Source organism: Telopea speciosissima, chromosome 5 (assembly GCF_018873765.1).
Source record: "Telopea speciosissima isolate NSW1024214 ecotype Mountain lineage chromosome 5, Tspe_v1, whole genome shotgun sequence".
In the NCBI taxonomy this organism is placed as follows: domain Eukaryota; kingdom Viridiplantae; phylum Streptophyta; class Magnoliopsida; order Proteales; family Proteaceae; genus Telopea; species Telopea speciosissima.
The window spans coordinates 21,560,630-21,584,080 of NC_057920.1; the positions used below are offsets into that span (position 1 = coordinate 21,560,630).

Genomic DNA, 23,451 nt, shown 5'->3' on the forward strand with positions numbered 1-23,451 from the left:
ATTTACAAAATTGGTAGTTATAAATTATATTTTACAATTACTAGATAGGATATTAAAAAGATTTACCAAATCCCCAAATGAGTAAAAAATGCCAAAAGAACAACCTAAAATACCCCTACCATGTTTCTCTCTCTCCTCCGTTCTTCTCCTCCTCCTTCCTCCGACGAAGAAACACATCGGCAACCAGAACCAGCTTATGGGTATACTCAAGATCAGCAAGGTTGTTAAATGTGTCTACTTAGCATTCTTCAAGATTCTAAAGCAAACAGGGGCTCCCATTAATAATGCTCTAATATCTGAAGAATATTGCTTCTTTTAATATCTTAATAATGTAAGACTAAAATGCTAGTCCCAAAAACCCACAGAAATCTTAAATAAGAGTAGAATCAGAATTTGAAAGTTGGGATTTCTTGCCAAACCAGCCAAGTGATTGAATATGGGGATGTATTCTGGTCCTTCACTGATGCAGCAGCACCACTTGATTGTGGCCTCAAGCAACAGAGAATGTGGAGTTCAAGTGGGAGGAGAAGATAAAGAAGAGAACATAGAAGAGAAAAGGGGGGTTAGGGGAATGACTCTCTCAGCCTGGGTCTCTCACCCACAGCTATCCCAGCTGTTGAAACATGGAATTTGTTAACAGGAACAAAACTAGAGCTGAATGCTTGGATAATCAAAGACTGATCCCAACCTGTATATTTATAATAGAGAATAAAACATTACATGGACAGAATTGCCCCAACATAGCAGACTCTAATAATGAGTCGGCTGTACATAGTAAAGAGAATAATAAACAGGGAACAAGTCCAGAATACCCCCACGGTATTCTGGCCCAATACAATCCAACACTCCCCCTCAAGTTGGAGCATATATGTCATGCATGCCCAACTTGACTAAGATAGGAAGAAACACTTTGCCACTTAGTCCCTTAGTGAACACATTGGCTAACTAATCAACAGACTTCACAAAGGGAACACAGATGAGTCCGACTTCAAGCTTCTCCTTGATGAAATGTTGGTCAACTTCCACATGCTTAGTACGATCATGCTGGACAGGGTTATGAACAATGCTAATGGCTGCTTTATTATCAGAATAAAGCATCATGGGAAGATGGACAACAACACCAATATCCTGCAACAATCCTCTAAGCCATAGAAGTTCACAAATTCCTTGTGCCATCTCACGGAGCTCTGCTTCAGCATTGGGCCTTGCCACAACATTTTACTTTTTGCTATGCCATGTGACAAGGTTCCCACCCACAAAGGAACAATAGCCAGAAATTGATTTTCTGTTAGTGGAGCCAGCCCAATCGGCATCAGTATAAGCTTCTTCAACCTTCAGATGACCATTGGGAGAGAGAAGGATTCCATTTCATGGAGTAGACTTCAAATACCTCAAAATACGAAGGACTGCCTCCATGTGAGAGGAATAGGGATCATGTATAAACTTGCTCACCAAACTTACAACAATGGCTATGTCAGGTCGTGTGTGAGAGAGATAGATTAGTTTGCCCACTAGTCGTTGATAACGACCCTTGTCAACAGGTTCACCCTCTTTCTCCTTAAGTCTTGTAGTAGCTTCCATAGGAGTATCTGAAGGATGAAAACCTAGCAACCCAGTCTTAGACAACAAATCTAGGATATATTTTCTTTGAGAAAGAAAGATGCGCTTCGAAGATCGAGCAACTTCTATCCCTAGAAAATATTTTAGAGTCCCCAAATCCTTTACTTCAAACTCACGGCCAAGGAAGAGGTTCAAATTCTTGATAGCATCACCATCATTACCAGTGACCACAATATCATCTACATAGACTATGAGAATAGTTACCTTTTCACCAACTCATCTGATGAACAAAGTGTGATCAGCATGGCTTTGCTTATAGCCTGCTGAAATCATAGCCTTGTGAAATCTGCCAAACCAGGCTCTAGGTGAACCCATAAAGGGCATGCTTCAATTTACAGACCTTGCCCCTGGTCTTGTCGTCAGAGAAGCCTGGTGGAATATCCATAAATACCTCTTCCTCAAGCTCCCCATGGAGGAAGGCATTCTTTACATCCAACTGCTGAAGATCCCACCCAAGATTTGCAACACAAGATAATAACACCCTTACAATGTTGAGTTTCGCCATTGGTGGAAAGGTCTCTTGATAGTCAACTCCATAAATTTGAGTGAACCCCTTTGCAACCAGTCGTGCCTTATATCGATCCACTGTACCATCAGCCTGCTGTTTGACCACAAAGACCCATTTACATCCAACTTGTTTTTTCCCTGGATGAAGAGCCACAAGATCCCATGTATTATTTTTGTGTAGTGCTCTAATTTCTTCCAACATTCCTGCCTTCCACTTTCGATCTGTAGATGCTTCCTGCCAATTTTTAGGAATCGAAACAGAAGAAAGCGGAGATACAAATGCACGAAAAGAAGGAGAAAGAGAACTATAAGAAACAAAACGAGATATGGGATGCAGAGTGCAAGTCCTAGTACCTTTGCGATGAGCAATAGGCAGGTCGGAAGAAGAGGGCTTACCAAGAGAGGAAGGATCTGGATCTTGAGCCGGCAACTAGATGGGTATTGGTGCTACAGTGGATTGAAGCTATCCCCTTTTGGTGCCACCCTTTTTATACGTGATCATATTTGAGTTGTCAATCCTCTTCCGAAACTCATCAATAGTTCTCTGGACTGGAGTCAGCTCCCCCTGAATAGGAACATTAACAACACTCTTTTCCGTGGTCTCCCCTGTAAAGGATTCCCTTCGGATGAGGGGGGAACAGCCAGAGGAGGTTGGGCAGCAATCAAAGAAGGTTGGGCAGCATTTAAAGGAGGTTGGGCAGCATTTAAAGGAGGCTGGGCAGCAGCCATGGGGGGCTGGACAGCAGCCATAGGGGACTAGACAACAGCCGTAGGGGGCTGGGCAGCAGTCGTACAGGTGGTGAAGAATAATAGGAAAGGGTCTCATGAAAGACAACATCCATACTGACCAAAGTACGGCGGGAAGGGGGTTCTGGGTTGGAGAATAACCCAAGAAAATGCAACATAACCCCCTAGGTTCAAGTTTGCCTCGAGATTTTGTATGTCTAGCATAACACACACAACCAACCACTTTGGGAGTCACAATAAAGGAGGAATTCCCCATTAAAACATCAGCTGGGCTCCGGGAGTCAAGAACCCGAGAAGGTAATCTATTGATGAGATAGGCTGCAGTGAGAACAACGTCTCCCCAATATTGAGATGGGACATGCCTAGCAAACATCAAAGCCCTAGCCACCTCCAACAAGTGTTTTTCCTTTCTGCCACACCATTCTGGGCAGGGGTATCAACATAACTAGTTTGGTGAACAATACCATGGTCAGCTAGATATTTTTGAAAGTGGGATTCTTTATACTCAGTTCCATTATCACTTCTCAATATTTTGAGAGTAGCTTGGAATTGGGTTTGGACCATTTTATGAAAATGTTGAAAACATTCAAAAACCTGATTTTTTGTGTGTAAAAGATACACCCATGTATTCCTAGAGTGACAGTCAATAAAAGAAACAAACCATCAATGACCAGAAAGAGATGTTTTACGACTAAGACCCCAAACATCAGTGATGAGCACATTTATGTGTGAAATCTTAGGGCATAAAGCATGCATTTTACCACATTGAACAGAGCTACTCAGGTATTTTTCTGTGTTTTTCAGGTGTTAGGTACGTTGAGGTCTTTTTATGCTATTCTGGGCTATCGAAAGCTGTATCTCCCAATCTACACGTAAAGTCACAATGTTTCTTTGCATGGCTGCGAAGAGGACGGAATTTTGAGCAAGGTGGACCACTTGCATGTCAAGTACGCATTCGTTTAGACCATCATGCAAGTGATTATTCTTTTTGGTCCAGAAAAGAATAATGGGCCAGAAAGGAGCTGAAATGCAAGCCTAAGCCCAAGTCCAAGGAGAACCTAATTTTTCAAACAAGGGATATAAAAATTAGATTTGGATTAGCCAAGTTTCCTCTTGTTCAAGTTGCCAAACACATTTGAAGTAGCCTCTCTCCCAAGAATCGATTTTTGAAGAGAGGCCCTATTTCCCAAATTTGACCGAATGCTATATTTTTGGATGAGATTTGGAAGAGTTGTTCACTATTGGTAGAAGATTGGTTGGTGATGTGGCTCTCCAAAAAAGAAGGAATCCAGAATTTTGCAATCAATGAAGGACTTTCAAGTAGGAGATTAGCTAAAAAGTAGGAATTTTGGATTTTTCAAAGAAAGCAAGTCCACTCTATTTTCTCTTTCCCTCTCCACGATTTTCTCTTCTCCCTCTTTCTTTATTTCTAATTTCTTTCCCTATTTTCTCTCCACTCTCCTATTTCCCCTCTCAACCGAAATCTCTCTCTCCTATCCTTTCATCTCTCCACATCTCTCCTTATTTTCTCTCTTTTCTTGTCTCCTACTTTCTCTCTACACCCCCTACTATGCTCCACGTTTTTCAAAGAGGACCCCATGGTCCATGATTTTTGAAGGGGTAGAATGGGCATCAATTTAATTCTTGAAGAAGGAAGACCACATGGCACACACTCTCTCTCTCCACCGAATTTCCAAGGGCACTATGGGGATTTAACAAGTGGATATTTTGTGGGAAATATTCTCTTATATTTGGGTAGTTGAGGAGTCAAAGATTGAGGGAGCCTTATTCACATTACTTGGAGAAGACACCTACAAGAAAAAGGAAACACATGAGAGTGGAATCTATGCTCAAGAGTCAAATTAGAAAGCTTTCAAATTAAAAAATAGAAGGTGTATTAAACTAGGAACTTGTATATTTTACTTTGTATTTTCTTCTTTCTTCTTGGGAATCAAGTTTTGATATAAAAGGAAGAAGGGATAAAAAATCAAAGATTGAGTGAGCAACACCAACTCCAACGAATTTTGGAGGTGGAGCCCTCTAAAAAACGTGGTGGCCTCTCTCTCTTCCCCTCTCTTCCTTCCCCTCTCCCTATAAATACTTGTGGGGTGTGGGGGTTAGCTTCTAGTGAGAATTCTAGTCTTTTTTTCACTTTTTTTTGGCTTCTAGTTTTCTAATTTTATTTTTCTGAATTTTCTTTCCAATGGTTGTAATTTCCTTTATGCAATTTTAATTCAAAGTTGTTCTTCAGTTCTAGTTGTAATTTTTACATGCTTTCTAGGTGTAGTTTTTATTTCAAGCTTTCTAGTTCTTGTAAGAGGAATTTAGAGATTTAGAGAAGGAAGGTATGCAAGCTTCATCAAAAATCATTTGATTAATTAAACTAACGAATGAACGGCCTAGCACACAAACATCTAACCTATAATGAAACTAACGCGGGATAACGGAATTTGACGAATGAATTGAAGGACCTAAACTACCACAACCACATAAAGCTAAATAAAAGAAAATGACAACCACATGAATTAAACCAAAGAAACCTAGATCTACGAATGAAGGAAATTACTCTACTGAAGAAAATCGAAACTTGATCCACAGGCGGAATTGCAATGCATCATGAAACCTGAAAATTAAATCAACAACATAAAAATAAGGTGAAGAGAATAGAGGAGGAGAGGAAAGGAGAGAAATAGAAATAAAAATAAAAACTGGAAACGAGTACTCCCTTAAACGAATTGATGATGATTGAGCATTGAATGAATGTTGTTGATGAAACCTACGTTGCTTAGATTAACTTGCATACCTTCCTTCTCCGAATCTCTAAATTCCTCTCACAAGAACTAGAAACCTAGAACTAGAAGGCTTGAAACAAAAACTACACCTAGAGATTGAAGAACTTACAACCAAAATATAAGAACAATCTTTGAATTAAAATTGCATAAAAGAAATTACAACCATTGAAATAAAAATTCAGAAAAGTAGGACTAGAAAACTAGAAGCCAAAAAAAGTGAAAAAAGACTAGAATTCTCCATATCCTCTAACACCCACACCCCACAAGTATTTATAGGGAGAGGGGAAGGAAGAGAGGGGGAGGAGAGAGAGGCCTCCACGTTTTTGAGTGGGCCCCACCTCCAAAATTCGTTGGAGGTAGTGTTGCTCACTCAATCTTTGATTTTTTATGCCTTCTTCCTTTTACATCAAAACTTGATTCCCAAGAAAAAAGAAGAAAATAGAAAGTAAAATATACAAGTTCCTAGTTTAATATACCTTTTATTTTCTAATTTGAAAGCTTTCTAATTTGACTCTTGAGCATAGATTCCACTCTCATGTGTTTCCTTTTTCTTGTAGGTGTCTTCTCTAAGTAATATGAATAAGGCTCCCTCAATCTTTGACTCTTCAACTTTCCAAGTATAAGAGAATATTTCCCACAAAATATCCACCACTTGTTAAATCCCCATAGTGCCCTTGGAAATTCGGTGGAGAGAGAGTGTGTGCCATGTGGTCTTCCTTCTTCAAGAATTAAATTGATGCCCATTCTACCCCTTCAAAAATCGTGGACAATGGGGTCCTCTTTGAAAACGTGGAGCATAGTAGGGGGTGTAGAGAGAAATTAGGAGACAAGAAAGGAGAGATGTGGAGAGATGAAAGGATAGGAGAGAGAGATTTTGGTTGAGAGAGAATAGAATAAAAAACAAGGGAGATTGAGAGGGAGATTGAGAGGGGAAATAGGAGAGTGGAGAGAAAATAGGGAAAGAAATTAGAAATAAAGAAAGAGAGAAGAGAAAGTCGTGGAGAGGGAGAGAGAAAATAGAGTGGACTTGCTTTCTTTGGAAAATCCAAAATTCCTACTTTTTAGCTAATCTCCTACTTGAAAGTCCTTCCTTGATTGCAAAATTCTGGATTCCTTCTTTTTTGGAGGGCCACATCACCAACCAATCTTCTACCAATAGTGAACAACTCTTCCAAATCTCATCCAAAAATATAGCATTCGATCAAATTTGGGAGGTAGGGCATCTCTTCAAAAATCGATTCTTGGGAGAGAGGCTACTTCAAATGTGTTTGGCAACTTGGACAAGAAGAATCTTGGCTAATCTAAATCTGATTTTTATATCCCTTGTTTGGAAAATTCGGTTCTCCTTGGACTTGCTCTTGGGCTTGCATTTCAGCTCCTTTCTGGCCCATTATTCTTTTCTGGTCCAAAAAGAATAATGGCTTGCATGATGGCCTAAACGAATGCGCACTTGACATGCAAGTGGTCCACCTTGCTCAGAATTTCGTCCTCTTCGCAACCATGAAAAGAAACATGGTGACTTTACGTGTAGATTGGGAGATACAGCTCCCAATAGACCAAAATAGCATAAAAAGGCCTCAAAGTACCTAAAACCTGAAAAACACAGAAAAATACCCGAGTAGCTCTGTTCAATGTGGTAAAATGCATGCTTTATGCCTTAAGATTTCACACTTAAATGTGCTCGTCAGATTCCCCCATACTTGAACTTTGCTTGCCCTCAAGTAAACAAAACAAAAACTATCCTGAAATGCAAAAATCCTAACTCACTTTTGTAGGAATCACTGTTGCAATTAGCATGTGCAACAAGCCCTTTAAACCCCTAGGTTACCCCTAGTGGACGAGTGAGGTCTCGTGGGTGTTTGCACAGAATATACACCCAAAATTCATAAACATGATTCCAAATAAAAAAACTGCAGACTTTAATCTTGGCGAAAGGTAAAATGCACACATCCCCTCCACAACTAAGGTATTCCATTCAAAGTCAAAATTCCTAAGGATTCCCCCATACTTGAACTTTATTATCCTATTTGGATTCCAGCAACAAATATGCATTTTAATCAGGGAATATCCTCATATTTTCGGAACACCACCCTAGCCTAAGGTGAGACCACGCATAGCGTCTAGGGTACTCACAACTTGGGATTAGAGCATTTTTTACCATCCATTCTTTTAAGGGCAATTATGGCATTTCAGGATTTATCATGTTTTCACTTATTAATTTTTTCTCCGATGCTTTCTCTTTTGTTTTTTTTTTTTCAAGTAAAGAACTCTAGCTCTACTCCACTACAGTTCCCTGAATGATATGGTGGGGCAAATACTAGACACCCAAGTACTTGGTAGCTTCGCTTTTTGCATATATCACAAGGACATTGATGCTACAGTTCTCATGCTTATTTCCTTTTTCTCTAATCTGTGCAATGTCCTGACCTATTAAGCTTTCTCAATGGCCCTTGTAACAAGCTTTGGGCCAATGGCTCCCAAGCCAGACTGCTTTAGGGCACTAGGTGTAAAACACCCCTCGGGCTTAATTACTCGAGCCAAAGAGGCTACAGGTTACAACTAGATTGAGAATATACTTTAAAAATTCATTCCATTCATTCATGCCATATATGCCATAAAATTAAATTTGGTCTCAGCTCCTCACTAAAGGACAAGAAACCAATAGATACCTAGATGGTCCTTCCATTCAGCTAAGATAACGCTCCTATTTTGTAATTTAGCTCCCATCTCAAGCTACATACGTGCTACCGTCATCTCAACAGAATTTTTATTGCTTCTTATACGGGGTATCTCCCTAGGTTTCTATCTTTCTTGTTTCGTACCAAAACAAAGGAAAGTGAACCAATCGTTTGATTTTTCAACCAGGTCTCCATGTGTAGTTGGTGCCATACACCTGGTCATCTTATGGAGGAATGCCCCAACACCTTTGTGGGTAATTCCAACACTGAAAATGTATGTGCTCTTTATCAGAACAATCCTTATAGCAACCAAGTTTTCCGTCCCTTTCTTATCCCTTATATCTAAGTCAAACTCTTGAAGAAGCAAAACCCAACAGATGAGCACTTACATTTTCGAATGGAGGGGCTGATCTAAGAGGGGCTGCTGGTTCGTATGGACAGAACTGGGGAATTAGGGCAGAATTAGGGTTAGATTTATGAATATGGAGATGAGTCTTATCTGGCATTAATAGGCAGGCCTAGGGGAAGCTAATGGTATAGGTTTGATGAAGTTTTAATTAAAAAATTAAAAATTCAGAAATTTAGGGTTAGGGTTTCGGGTTTTGAAAATTAGGAAAAAGGGTGAATTTAGGGTTTGGACTGGGAATTCTGGGCAGGGGTTCTAACCGAGTCCTAGGGGCAACAAGGGGATGGTTCGGCTGTGGTTTGGTGCAATTCTGATGGCTGGTTAGGTCTAGGAAGGATTTGGGGTTTTAGGGTTTTGTAGAGATGAGGGGATTTTAGGGTTTTGAGCTAGGAATGGGGGCAGCAATCTGGATCGACTGTAGGGTCTACTATAGGGGTGTTACGCTTGAAGTTTGAAAGGATATGGATGGTAGAATAGGGCTGAACAGTCTCTAGATAACCTAGGGTTTAGTGGAGATCAATGGGGATGGGTTAGGGCTAGATTGGAGGATTTGAATAAGACTGGATGTTGCAGAATTCCAGGAACAGCAGTTTGAAGATGAGCTTGAGCAATGGTGAAGGATAGAACCACCTTCAATCTTAGGGACCCTCCCAGCTGTCATGGTGTAAGGAGTCGTAGGAGATCCACTTACCCCTTCTTCCTTGATAGAACCACAAGGCAAACACTCACAAGGAGCAACAGCAGCAACAATGGCAGCAAACATGGTTTTTTTAATTCATAAAATGATAAAACTTGTGGGGGAGCCTCCCACGATTTAACTTTTATAATATAAGGCCATAGGCTAAATCCTAATACAATTTAAACTCTTCCCTCACCTAAATCGTGGAGAGGGGTGGGACCTAATTAAAACAACTTAAAATTTTAAAAGGTTAAAAGACCTATTTACCCCTAATAACTTAAAACAAAAGACACCTAATTAAATCACTTAAATTGAACCAATTTGAACCGGTTCAATCAAACAACATAAAAATAAACTAATTTGATACAACCAATTTGAACCGGTTCAATCAAACAACATAAAAATAAACTAAGTATTGGGCTAATCCCGTATGCAACCTATGTACCCCTAGTTTAGGCCCACTAAAGTGGTCTATTACATAGAAAACCCTTGGGATCAAAGACCCAACATATATATATCCCAACCCTAGACTTATTTCTAAAGAAATAAGCCCATTTTGATGATGAATCTGCATCAATAGGTCAGCTTACAAAATTAGAAAATTAAAAAATATTAACTTCTAAAAGAAATAGCAACTTCTAAAAATAGAAACTAGGCTTATAGTTCAGCCAACATGCAAAGAACAAAATTAGAAACTACAAGATAGAAACCAAGTCTAATTAAAAATAGAAACTTAAGCCTACTTTCTAAATCTGAAATTTGAAATTAAACTAAACTTCTAAATCCCCACGCATAGACAAAATTGACTCTTCTAGAAAGTCTTCATGCGATTTGGTCTTGGGCCCCACAAGATCTTGTATTGTAATAGCATTCACACCAAGGCAAAATAAGGGGCTGTGACGCTATTCACGTGAACAGTGTTTTGGCCTCTCTTTTTTCATGTTTTGTCCTACATCACTTTGTGGACTAGGAAAGGGTTGGTACAGCTGTGGAGATAATTAAGCCTCATGGCCACATCCTATGCAATCTGTACCCTCTGTGTTCAGCTTAAAACCTTTGGCCAGCTCGTGTTGCAATGGATCCAGTTACTCATAGGTCCATTCCTGGCATACTCATAAACAAAATACCAATCTCCCTCACTGAAACAAACACTTGAGGGCCTGATAATATTGATATTTTTTTTGGGCATAGGCAGGCCCCCAAGGAGAGTTGAACTCATGATTATTAAGGTTTGAGAATTGGATGGTGGATTCTGTAAAGCAACAAGGAGCATTGTGAATGGGTAAATAGTGACCTCAGAAAGCTTATTAGCCTCAAGGGTCTCCACGATTTCAGCTCCAAACTGGACACTTATAGTAAAAACAGAGTCACCCGAAGTGTGATTGTATAACTGAGTAAATATTTGACACCAGCATCACTTTGATCCTTTGTGGGACAAGCACACCAAAGGGGGAGGAATCCTTTGGCCAGCATAGATGTTCTTGTGTTGGATTGGTTCTAGATAGCTTGACAGGTGGAAAGACCTTGGAAGCTTTTGGCAATCGAGAAATAACTATATCAGTGTATTTAACAATATAAGAAGTGTTTGCCTGATAATACTGACCGGAACAGGACCAATTTACGGGAATGATCACCTCCTTGTTTGTTTCGAAAGTTGCAGTTTCAGTGACTGAATTAATCTGGGGAGCTAATATGGTGCAGGCGGGTTTGCAGGAAGGAAAGTGGGGCGGGGTTTTAGGGGAGGGGAAGGGAGTGGTTGAGGAGGTGTTCTTTCACTGGAGGGAGAGAGAGAGGATGTTGGGCGTATTTTAGGACTTTAATTTTTTATATGGGGGATTTGGTAAATCTTTTTAACATTTTAATTTGAGATTGTAAAACATTATTTATACCTACCAGTTTTGTAAAACTTTTTGTTATCAAGTAGATCTAGGCAATTCTCCCTAAAGTGTTTCTAGGAATTCTATTTTGAGCTTACTTGTTGATTAGATTAGGGTTTTCAAATTTCAACTAAATCCATATATATGGATGTAATCGGTTGTTGAGAAAAGAATGGAATTTTGTGTTATGGTTTAAGGTTGAGAAATCTCCAATGGAAAAGAGTGGATGGTCAGGCCTCAAACTGTTCATGGAGCATAGATTCTACCTTCTTAATAGAACACTTCTATTGCAGCTACTGGTACCATTGATTCTCTGTTTTAACTAGCTTTGAATCAGGTGTGTCTGCTCTCATATCTTTACTGGCGTGTCTGCTATTTATTCTGAAATTGTGCTTCCTTAGTCCATTGTTTATCTTTCGAGTCCATCAGATATTTTCAATTTTGGGAGTCTGCTCTCAATCCTGTGTTTTAATGTTAGTTTTCGATTGGAGAGTGAGCTTACAATTTTTTTTTTTAAAAAAAAGTAGTCTAATCCAGTTTGTTGTTCTAGGACTTGATTTCTTGTCCAGAATTATACCTATCTGTAGATTTTGGGCCTGAAAGTCTAACTCCCTTAGGAGGTCTAATCAAGTTCAGTGATTTAATATTAAATAATATTTGATTTACTGGCTGCCATTTGTCAGATACTTCATCCAGAAGTTTCATTTGCTTAGGACATAAATTCAGTTTGCTACATTGATCAAAAGGTTGCTGGGTTTGCAATTCTGTAATTCTGAAAATATTTACCAGAAAATAGTGGTAAAAGCGGCTAATTTGAAAAAATGGTTGTTGTTATTTGACTCATATTCCAAGCGTTGGATAACATAATCCAAATGGTACTTTCTTGAACTTTTGTAATTTTATTATTGAATTTTGCGTAATGGGATGCGTTTTTGTAGGTGATTTAATTCTTTGTTTTCTCCTTGTATACTGTTCATGATCAGTTTTTCATTGAAATAAGGATGACCTAAGATGTGTTGACTATGCTAAACTTCCACCTTTATAGGTTGTTAATAGAGTCCAAAAGTTACGTAAGAAAGCTAGGCTTGAACCGACGGACATTGTAGAGATGTACTTTGAATCACTTGATGACAACAGAACCAAGCTGCATCATGTCTTGAATTCACAAGTAAGTATGGTGGTTACTTAATGCATTTGTAGCACTTAGTCAACAATAATTTCAATTTAATGATGCTATAGCAAATTAGCAATTAACTGGTTCCATGATATGCACATCTACATTTTCTAATAGTTAGAATATCAATTTAGTGATTTATTGCAAGTAACTGGTTCCATGATAGGGGCATCTAATTATTATTATATTGAAATATTAAATTAAATAATCTTTTACTATTATATTCTAATTTAGTCATGAGCTGGTAATTGTGGATGTTTTTGAAAAGCAGCTTTCGTCAATTAGTTTTTAAAAACACAATTTTTTTCTCTTGTTTGAAAAAATATAAAATTTTAGACATGTTGATGGAATGCAAGTACAATGGTTAGTTTGGACATGAAGAAAATCTACTGAAAATTCCCTTCAGAATGATCATATTACATTATGTATCACAATGTTGGTTTAGTAGGTTAGATAGATTCAATCTTTAATACACATTCCATGTGCAGGAGCCTTATATCAGAGACACACTTGGTTCTCCACTTCTTCCTTCTTCTGTGACTCCATCCACCGCCGTGAGTTTTGTGGACTAGTTGCTGCTTATTTTGTTATGGAAACTTAATATTTCATTTAATTATCATTCAGCATTATTTGACAGTTTTCACTTCCCTTCCCATCTAGATTCTGACATTAATTGGTTGACTTGGGTCTCATTTGGTTCACTTCATTGTTTATGCTTATTATTCAACTCATGCAGGTTTTGCTTTGCGAGGAAGCTTTCCATGGTGTGTGTGGATTTTCATTTATTATCAGATTAGCGAGGCCCACACTATCTTTCAATTATGATGCTGTTCTTGCATTGTATTCAGGTTTAGTTTGTATGCTTATTTTCCCTTCCAACAATTGTGCCTGAATTCGAGCAACCTAATCTTTGATGTTTTGTCTCTTTGTTCCTTATAAGCTGTTTTTGATAATAGCAGGCAATGTGAAATTTTCTGAAGGTTTACTGATCTATTTGTTGTCAAGAGATTACCATAACCTGAAGTCAGAGTTCCAAAATGGCAATGACAAGGTTTGGTTAACAAGTTGACTCATGGAAATTTCTTTTAAAAACCTCATTCATAGAGGAGGCTATCCACAAGTTGTAATCATTCTGTCATCATTTTTTAGCAAGGACTGCTTTATTAAATTATTTTTGGTATTTTCACAGATCACTGTAGATTGTATAGAAGGTCAGCCAGCAGTGGATGTGCTTTTGAGGAAACACGTATTCTTAACCACTGGAGATCTCTATTTGAGTACCAGAACAGATTGATTTTCCTTGAGAAGGTTTATCTCCTTCAATTATTAGTAATATTAGCTTTGGAAGCTAGCTCTTATGAGCCATTTTTTCTGTACTCTTCAACTTACAAATTCAAAAATTTTATTAATGAAAGAAAAATATTGTATTCTGTACATGTTGCGATTGTATGGAGCTACAACTTTAAAATTCAGAATTTTTTTTTAATGAAAGAAAAATGTTGTATTCTTGAACATGTTGCAATTGTATATGTATTTTGTTTTTCTATGTTCTGGGACTAAGTTTTGAAGTCACAGTTGAACTGTTCTTTGTGAGAAATTCTATTCTGTAAAATTTGAAATTTTGGTCAATGTTGCTGGAGGGACTTGAGCAATCAGAACCGGGTTGTCTGATAGGCACAATGAATAAGGTTTTGGAACCTGATGGAAAACAGAGATACTGTTTCAGATAAAACTAATAAAGAAATTCTCTACTAGTTGAATATTTCAATTGCATTAAGGCATGATTTGGTATGATTTCTATTTCATTTTCTTGGGGTTATTTCTATTTCGGAAATTGTTTGATCTGATTTTTGCACCTTATTTCAGTGAAATAGAAATTCTGAAATGGTTGTGGAGTTGTTTGGATTTTGAAATTGATTTCACTCTTGCTCTTCAATGTGCACATGGTTAATTTGATGGGTAAATTAGTAATTTCATGTTAAAAATAAACCACCACCATTCTTCATCTCTTAATGCTCTCACCACCACCGCCGCACACCTCCCCGCCACCACCAACACGTTCCCTGCCCTGCCCCGTCTGTCTTCACCTCCCCCCTTGCCCTCCCACTACACCTCCACAAAGAAATATGGAGAATCTATTCTCAGAAATTGAATTATCAAATTGATTTCTTATTCTTGAATTATTTCAGATTGATGCAATCAAAATAATTTCAATTTCTTCACCAAAAATCTATTTGTTGACTTTCATGAATTCAATTCGAAATTGAAATATTACTCATGCCAAAGCGTCAGCTGTGTGTAACCCAGCTAAACTAATGTTTTCTTTCGTTGAAATCCTTTGACATAAAAAACATATTTGTCATAACGCCTAAGCGAACCGAGGTGCCAATCCATTTGAATCCGTCTTAATGCATAGGCGACTGCTTAACAACTATGATAAGAAGTAATTAAAAAGTAAGATTTTGAATCAAAATTTCATTCTCATTGAGAAACTCTGTTTCGATTATCTTTAGTCTCTCCACAACGTCCTCCATCTTATTCCTTTGGTCTGGTTATTTCCTTTCAACTCTAGAGCTATTTATATAATTGCTCACTGACAAGCGTACATTTTTTCTGTTTTATTTCCCTCTTCTCTTTCCACAAGGTTGGTATCCAGTACTTTTATGATAGAATATTGATATGCTGCATTAACCTATTTCCTTGAGCTCATTTCTACTGGAGTAGAGACTAGAGATAGAAAGAGTCATGTCAAGATGGAAACAAGAATGCATCAATGGCTGGCTTAGGCAGCGTTTGATATGCATTCTATATCGATTTCGCATTCTCAGATGATGAAAATAGTTGTTTTTATCGTTTGAGAATACAAAATTGACCCAAAATGTATACCAAACACGGCCTTCATTGTAATATCAGTTTGCATCTTCCAGAGATACTCCTATTTAGATTATGTGAAGAAAACCATGGATCTTTTGTTTTCTTCATGCTCATCTTTCTCTCTGTGGTTCACAAAAGAATATCAGGTTTATGCTGACCTCATTTTGATGTAATCTAATGCTAGGATGTGATCGGATACAGATGTGAATCAAATTTTGGATTCTTGACTATTCATTAACATCCTTGACTTAACTTAGACCTTCCTCCCCACAACTGATACCTGTTGAACCTTCAAGAACCCTCAACATCATTGGATATTTAAATTTTTTATTATTAGTTGATATTTATTTGGATCAGATAGATTTTGTTTCGGATTATCAGAATCCAGATCCGGTAACGAATGCAAATACCCTTAAACGGATACGGATGCAAATCGAATTCGGATTTTCGATTATCCGTATACATCCCTACTAGAAATTCCCTTTATAAAGATGGTGATGTCTTATTTTAAGAAAGGAAAAGGCTGGCCAGTATGCCACTTGTTACGGCCTCATGCTCAACCCTCTCCCTTTTAGGAATATATTAATGCTAATAAATTAATTAGATGGATAATTGAATGAAGGAACTTTTTATGTGAAAACCAAATGCTTGAGAACTAAAAAAATGTTTAAGTTATTTCATTATTTATTATTATTATTTATATTATTTATTTATAATTCAATTTGAATTCTAATATCTAATTCTAATACTAATAAAATAGAAAACTATTGATGCATGCATTATATGGCATTTACAATTGGACAATAGTGACATAGCCATACCACTCCAATTTGGATTGAAAAAAGGTCATGTCAAATAGTCTTCTACATACCATTCCTAGGAATGGGATATAAGTAATTGCTGACTAAGTGGTCGCAAGATACTGAATATTTGAAAATAAATGAAAAGAAACTAAAAAATGCTTAGGGGAAGAGTTCTTTGAGCCTAAAACATTTTCTATGTCGTCTCAAAATATGCATCTCATATAAAACTCTGAATTAGAGTACATATATTGAAATCGTGGAATAGGGTACATACAAAACTCTAAAGGAAAATGGTACATACATTTTCTTTCACAAAACCCTGAATTAGGGTGAATACACAAACCCCCCAAAAAAGGGAACAATATTCAAAATAAACACATTTTACAAAAGGTCGACTACCAAGAGAGAGTATTCGTACGTCAGAGATTTCGATTCCATTCCTTTGAATTGGACTTTGAAGCAGAATTAGACGTGGATTTGAAGTTGCCAACGGACTTGCCCGATGTTTTTTCCTTTTTTAGGGGGGGGCCATTTTTTACCCTACATTTCAAAACCCTAGGAACAGGTACATACAGAAAAAGGGTACATTTCAAAATCCTAGGAAAGGGTACATATACCCCAAATAGGTGCATTAATTTCATGTATACATACTTTCTACAAGAACTCTACGAAAAAAGGTGTAGAGATTTCAAATAAATATATACACATGCATTCATACCAAACCCTAAAATAAGTGGGGCATGAGACATATATATCATATAATATAAAATCCCAAAGGGGGAGAAACATACATGAAGAATGCAGCATGCATTGCAAAGAATTCAAAACAAGCATTTATGGCATATATTTTTTTTGGTAAAAACATTTATGGCATATTCCATAACATATTCACACAAGTTTATAAAATAAATAAGGGAATTGAAGTTGGTACTTACCATCTTGCTCCAGAGATGGTTACACATGTGTTGGGCATTACCCTTCAACAACATCCTGGGATACCACTAGGCTTGCTCGTCAAGCTCTGAATCACGCCGTGTACCCATGCAGGGTGGCATGGCTTTGCCTTTGAAATAGGAAATAGACGGGTGCAAATTAAGGGTGTTAAACGGTCAGGTTTCGATTAAACGGTTCGGTTCAATTCAATTTTGATTGTTTGAGGGTAGAAACCGTAGTCAGACCGTTTAATTAAACGGTCTAATAATCAAAACCTGGATCGTTTAGTAAACGGTTTCGGTTAAACGGTTTTTAAATGGTTTCGGTTAAATGGTTCTATAAGGTTTTACACGGTTTCGGTTATACGGTTCTATATAGATTTACTATTCTATTTACTAATACTAGTTATTACTTAATAGTTATTACTTATTACTTATTAAGTTATTTGTTTTTTTTTTTTAAGAAAGGAAATCATTTATGAAGAAACGTGACTACTTAGTAGTTGCTACTTGCTAGGTTTTGATTTTTTGTTTATCAAAAAAAAAAATTTGTTAGGTTTTTAAACGGTTAGACGGTTTGGTTATAATCGATTTTAATTGGATTATACGGTTTGAAACCGTTGGATTAATCGGTCTAAACTGAACCAAATTGATTAAATAAACGGTGTCATTTCTAAAACCATAATCGGATCATTTAATTAAATGGTCTATCGGTTTCGGTTTAAATGGTTCAGTTTAGTTTCAATCAACGGTTTCGGATTGATTTTGATACCCTTAGTGCAAAAACCACTCAAAGGGGGATAAAGAAATTTTGTAGAGCTCAAAATGAGCTCTTACGCTTCAAAACGGGGTTTTTTTTTTTTGGAATTGGGAGCTTTATATATAAATATTTTTTATAGAGGAGAGGGGATCGAACCAGGGAGAGGATAATGTACCAGCCAGGAGACTCAAACTCGAGACCTCCTGGTGAGCATGGGCATGAAGCGCAACTAGCGAAAGGCCTCCAACTTTTCACTAGTAAAAAAAGGGCACTTACGCTAGCGAAAAGCGTGATCTTTTACTGTCTTAAAAAATAAAATAAAACGATAAAATGGGCCAGAAAACCTTTTGCCTAAATATAATATAATAAAATTAGGGGAAAGGTTTTGTACACGGTCGTGTAAACCGTGTACTAAACTTCCCCCCCCCCCCCTCCTTTACTTTTTTTTTTATGAAACCCCCCCCCCTCCTCTTTCCTCTCCGTTTCCTTCTACCATTCTTCTCCGTCACCGGCTCCCATCCCCCTCCTCCTCCAGCTCCAGCTCCCTCTTCCCTTCCCTCCCTCTCTCTCTCTCTTCCACATACGGCTCCTATCCTCCCGCCCCCTCATCTTCATCAACCCTCCATGCCAGTAAATTACTGCTTCTTACTAACCAAGACCAATTCGTTCACCAATTTGAAGATCCTCCCATGGAATCTCTGCTACTTCATCAAGCATTGGATTAATTTTCTCTCTCTGAAAACCACTGATGAAAAGTGGGTTGTCATTGGTTGATTCATTTAATTCTTTGGCACTTAATTGACGCTCTTCCAAAGAATTGATTCGTCCAGTTTCCACATTATTTTCGATTCCTGCATTTTCTTGATAACTCATCTCACCCCTAGAAAAAACATTTTCAAGTTGCTTTGGATAAGAGCCAACTGCACATGGTGCTGGAAACTTCTGAATTTTTTCTTCACATGCAGTTCTAACCAAAGATGAAACAAGAACAGGAAGCAAGCCTACAACTGTGGAACCATCCTGGGCCATGTCATTACCTTCATCATTAACCAACATAAACCCCTCACCTCAAGCCATGGGAGGTGAACAAACACCATGGCTGATAGTGGTTTTGCCAACAACATTATGAAGATCTGAGCTGGCAAAAGTAAAACCTGGTTTATCTGTGATTGAATTCAGAATTGGTTTCTCATCTTTAAAATTAGCTGAATCAGATGCATTCTCTTTCTTTTTTCCTATCATCTCTCGTGTTGAAGTTTGTTGTCTATCTTGAGTTACTAGGTCCATGCTGAAGCAAAACTTATCATGACAAAATTCTTCCCCATTATCAATCTTGTTCAAATCCACAGACTGGCTTTGACCAAGCAAGGTATGTCCTTTCAGGAACTGGGGAGTTAGATCAGAAAATAAATCTGCTGGAGGAGATGCACCGCTCTCCAGAAAGACAGCATGAAGTTTCTAGGCTAATTCTGGGCCTTGTGCCGCACTGATCACATATTCAGAAACATCCTTAAATTTCATCTTTTGGACAGATGAAGCTCATCCACCAGTGCCAGATGAATTTTCATGCAGTTTATGCAAGGATAGAAGAAGCTTGCCAAATTCACACTCAAATCTCTCAGTTTGATTCTTTTCAGAAATATTTGCATCATTCTTCTTTGCTTGAATGCCAATATCATCTGGCAAACTAACTTTGGAAACATGATCTAGGTGTCCAAATATAGTTGCTTCACTTGTTTGATTCTCAAATTGACAATTGAGCTTGCCGAGTGCAAAACATGAACCCTCTACATTCTGTGCAATGTTAACAAAGCTCCGTACATCTAATCCTGGCCTGGAGGGTTGTGGAAGATGAGGGGGCGGGAGGGTAGGAGTCGTATGTGGAAGAGAGAGAGAGAGGGAGGGAAGGGAAGAGGGAGCTGGAGTCGGAGGAGGAGGGGGACAGGAGCCGGTGACGGAGAAGAATGGTAGAAGGAAACGGAGAAGAAAGAGGAGGGGGTTTTCATAAAATAAAATAAAAAGGTAAAGGGGGGAAAAGTTTCGTACACGGTTTACATGATCGTGTACAAAACCTTTCCCCATAAAATTATATAATAAATACAAAATAGAATCTTTTATCCACACATCTAATCGACGCGTTTTTCATCGCATTGGACTCCAAATTTCAATCAAAATTGTTTGGACCCTAAGATCTTTGATTCCCATCTCTTTCCTAAGATTTTATTCTTATCCAATATTAGTCATCTTATCCACATGTCCGATCTACATTATTTTCATCGCATCGCATCAGACTGCAAATTTCAATTAAAGATGGTCTAGACCTAGGATCTTTGATTTCTTGGTCTTTTCCCTTAGATTTTGTTCCAGACAATATCAACCATTTGAAATGGAATTTTTTTACGTAGACATTAGATCGATGCAATTTTTGTCGCATCAGACTCAAACTCAACCATAATTCAATCAAACTTAAAAATCTTCGATATCTTAATCGATTCTTGAATCCGTGGCTGCAATTGCTACACATTGGATTCCAAGATTCCCGATTCCATGGATGTGATTGTTCCACCATCAGATTCCAAGATTCCCAAGTCCATGGATGTGATTGTTACACCACTGGATTCCAAGACTCCCGACTGTGTAATGTAATTATTGTACCACTGGATTCCAAGACTCCCGAGTCCGTGGATGTGATTGTTGCACCATCGGATCCCCAAGATCCTAAAAATAAGTAGGTTGGACTAAATATCTTCAATTTCTTGGTCCAACTTTTGGCTAAAACTTTAGTCAAAAGAATTCTTTTCCAGTGTTATGACACTAGTTCGGTATTAGGCATGTGCAAAAATAGCCTCCTAATATCTTTAATCATTGTATGTCACTAATCATCCCTCGTCATGAAATCTTGTGTCTATTTTATCAAGCAATGTTTAGGCCATGTATACTCTAGGCTCAAAAAAATTCAAAGGTCATTTCTTTGACTCTCGTCTGTTGTGCCCTCAATTAAAGAGTGGCATTCTGTAGGCACCAAATTTTGTAACCGTAGAAACCCAACATCACTCTGGAAACTTTATAGACAAAAGATCATTTAACCCTTGTGGTCATTCAGATGCCCAAGCCTCTCCAAAGTTGGCCAAGGCTTTCGGAATAGGTGGATCCATATTTTTGGAACCGTGTCTAAGCTCTGGTCTAAAGACAATGCTATTCGATGGAAATGTGACTCTCACTTTGAGTATAATTTTGAAACTGTTTTCGGTGGAATTTGCAATTGATCTTGCGCCATTGAAAAGTACTCGAAAAGATAGGATCGTTGAAATCTGACGGTCAGATCTTCGGTTATCACCCATGGAAGTTTCAAAAGAAAATCGATATACATACCAAAATGCGCCGGTATGGGCCTGCTAAAATGCATTGACTCATATGTGTACCAATGAATTTTGTAGTCTTTCACTAGTAAAACTAATAGAATTTCGCTGGCAAAAACAACAAAATTTGTCAGCGAATTATTATGGTTTTAACAGCGAAGCAAGCAAAAAATTGCTAACTAAAGACCAAGGGAGAGTAATAAATCCCCCTCACAAAATAGAAAAATAGAATAAAAATTAGGAAACAAAAGTGCCAGAATTCTGCATAATTATAAAGAAAGATCCAAAGGCAGATAGTTTCCCCTTTTTTCTTTTACTTTTTAATTATTATAATCATTTAAAATAGAGTAAACATCTAGTAGATCCCCTGGGTTTGTTGACCTATCTTGTAGCCCCCCCAAGAACTAAAACCTTACTTACGGATCCAAAGAACGGACAGAAAACTTGTTTCGTTATAGTCCACAGTTAAGTGATGATGTCCTCATTTTATATCCCAAAAATACCCTTGTACATGTTTAATGAAAAATTACAAAGTGGAATTTATAGTTATATCCTTATATCATCTTCAACCTTAGAAATCAATCCCTATACACCCGATCGTTGCAAAGAAGACCGTTGGAGGAGTTGCAGGCGATCCGATGAAGAGCTTCTCTATTTAATAGCATCTGTCCATGTAAAATCTGGAACTCCTCTATGTTAGCATCATTTGCCCCATGTGAAATCTGAAGCTCCTCTATGTTAGCTTCATCCCTATGTGAAATCTGAAGCTCCGACTTCTCTCTCCGTCACTGAGATTTCGATCACTAAATTCTGGTAATAGAAGAGTCTTTAAGGTGAGTAAAGTAAACCCCTTAACCTCTATTCTTCCTGGATTTTGGCTGTTTATTTTGTTCACCTCATCACATCAACCGTAAGAGAAGAGAATGGAACCCTAGGTTGGTTATTTAAATCCTATTAATTTTTTCCAACTGAGAAATTTCTTTTTTAAGTGAATCCGATTTGAATTTTTTTTCCTGGTTAATATTCCCTTCTCATTCCAGATTTTCGAAGTTGTCCCACTTTGGTTCCATCGACTAGAGTGAAAAATTGGAACTCTTGACACTAATTTTTGAACTTTTTCCACTATTGTAGATAAGAATGGCCTCAGCTTCTAGTACAAACAGTACCTCAGGTTATATCAAATTTGAGAACAAGAAATACCACTGTGGACGTAGAGCTATAGTGAAGACATTGGAATCGGAGAAAAATCCAGGAAGGCTATACTACAAATGTGAAGTGGATGGTTGTAACTTTTGGAAATGGGTGTACCCAAATGATGCTCCAATAAGGTCATCTCTGTTGATAGAGTCAGCAAGGAACAACCCTGTTGCTAACAACCCCGTGGTTGGTGGAAGTGAAAATGAACAGCTTCAGTTGAAGAGCACAGTGAATCAAATGCACAAGATGCTTGTTGTAATGATGTTTCTTGTTCAATTTATATTAGTGTTGTCTATTATTAACTTTGTAGTGATGATTGCAAAATAATAGATGGAAGTTGTATTACATTTTGTTTGATGTTCTATGAATTGGAGTCTGGTTGATTATCAAAGATGGGAAATAAATAATAGGTGGTAGATCCCCTCCCAACATCTGAATCCCTTCAAAGGTTTTAAAAACATCAAAACAATTCCATGAAAGAAGAGTAGTCCACACTTCAGGACTACATAACTAATTCCGTGTTCTCTTATGGCTACTATCATCCAATGCCATGTAAAGATAATATAAAGGGCTACAACACTTCCCTACTACACTCAAGAACATCTAAAACTATAATCTTCACTTGCTAAGCCATGGTTCCTCTATAACAACAACAACAACACCAACAACTAGAAGACCACCAAATAGGACCCAAGCTTCACACCCCAAAACCACAATGGATTTGGCCTCTATGGGTCATGGTTCAGAGCAATTCTCACCCAACTCAGTCAATGATGCTTACTACACTCCTACCAACTTCCCTAAGAAGACCAAGCACCACCACCACCAAGCAACAATCGCAAGCAAGCAAGCAGGAAGCAAGTAGCGGCAATAACAAGCAAGCTACAACACCAACGCAGCGGTAGCAAGCAAGCTCAAGTTGCGCCGCTAAAGCAAAGCAGCAAGAAGGCAACAACAACAACAACAAGCAAGCAAGCAAGCAAAGGCGCACTGACAGCAGCAAGCAAGCAAGCTATAGCAGACAAAGAAGCAAGCTACAAACGAAG

The 23,451-nt window shown here is 37.9% G+C and overlaps 1 protein-coding gene across 1 annotated transcript in view; it reads left to right on the top strand.

Annotated features, from left to right (window-relative positions):
• LOC122661273 (isoleucine--tRNA ligase, cytoplasmic) overlaps nucleotides 1-13,909 on the top strand; it is a 77,556-nt gene extending 63,647 nt beyond the window's left edge. The window contains exons 23-27 of the mRNA XM_043856619.1: nucleotides 12,352-12,474; nucleotides 12,969-13,034; nucleotides 13,217-13,328; nucleotides 13,440-13,531; nucleotides 13,670-13,909. Of these exons, the coding sequence (XP_043712554.1) occupies nucleotides 12,352-12,474; nucleotides 12,969-13,034; nucleotides 13,217-13,328; nucleotides 13,440-13,531; nucleotides 13,670-13,774 (498 nt within the window). The 3' untranslated portion in view covers nucleotides 13,775-13,909. The remainder of the gene's footprint in view (nucleotides 1-12,351; nucleotides 12,475-12,968; nucleotides 13,035-13,216; nucleotides 13,329-13,439; nucleotides 13,532-13,669) is intronic.
• The last annotated feature ends 9,542 nt before the right edge of the window (nucleotides 13,910-23,451 follow it).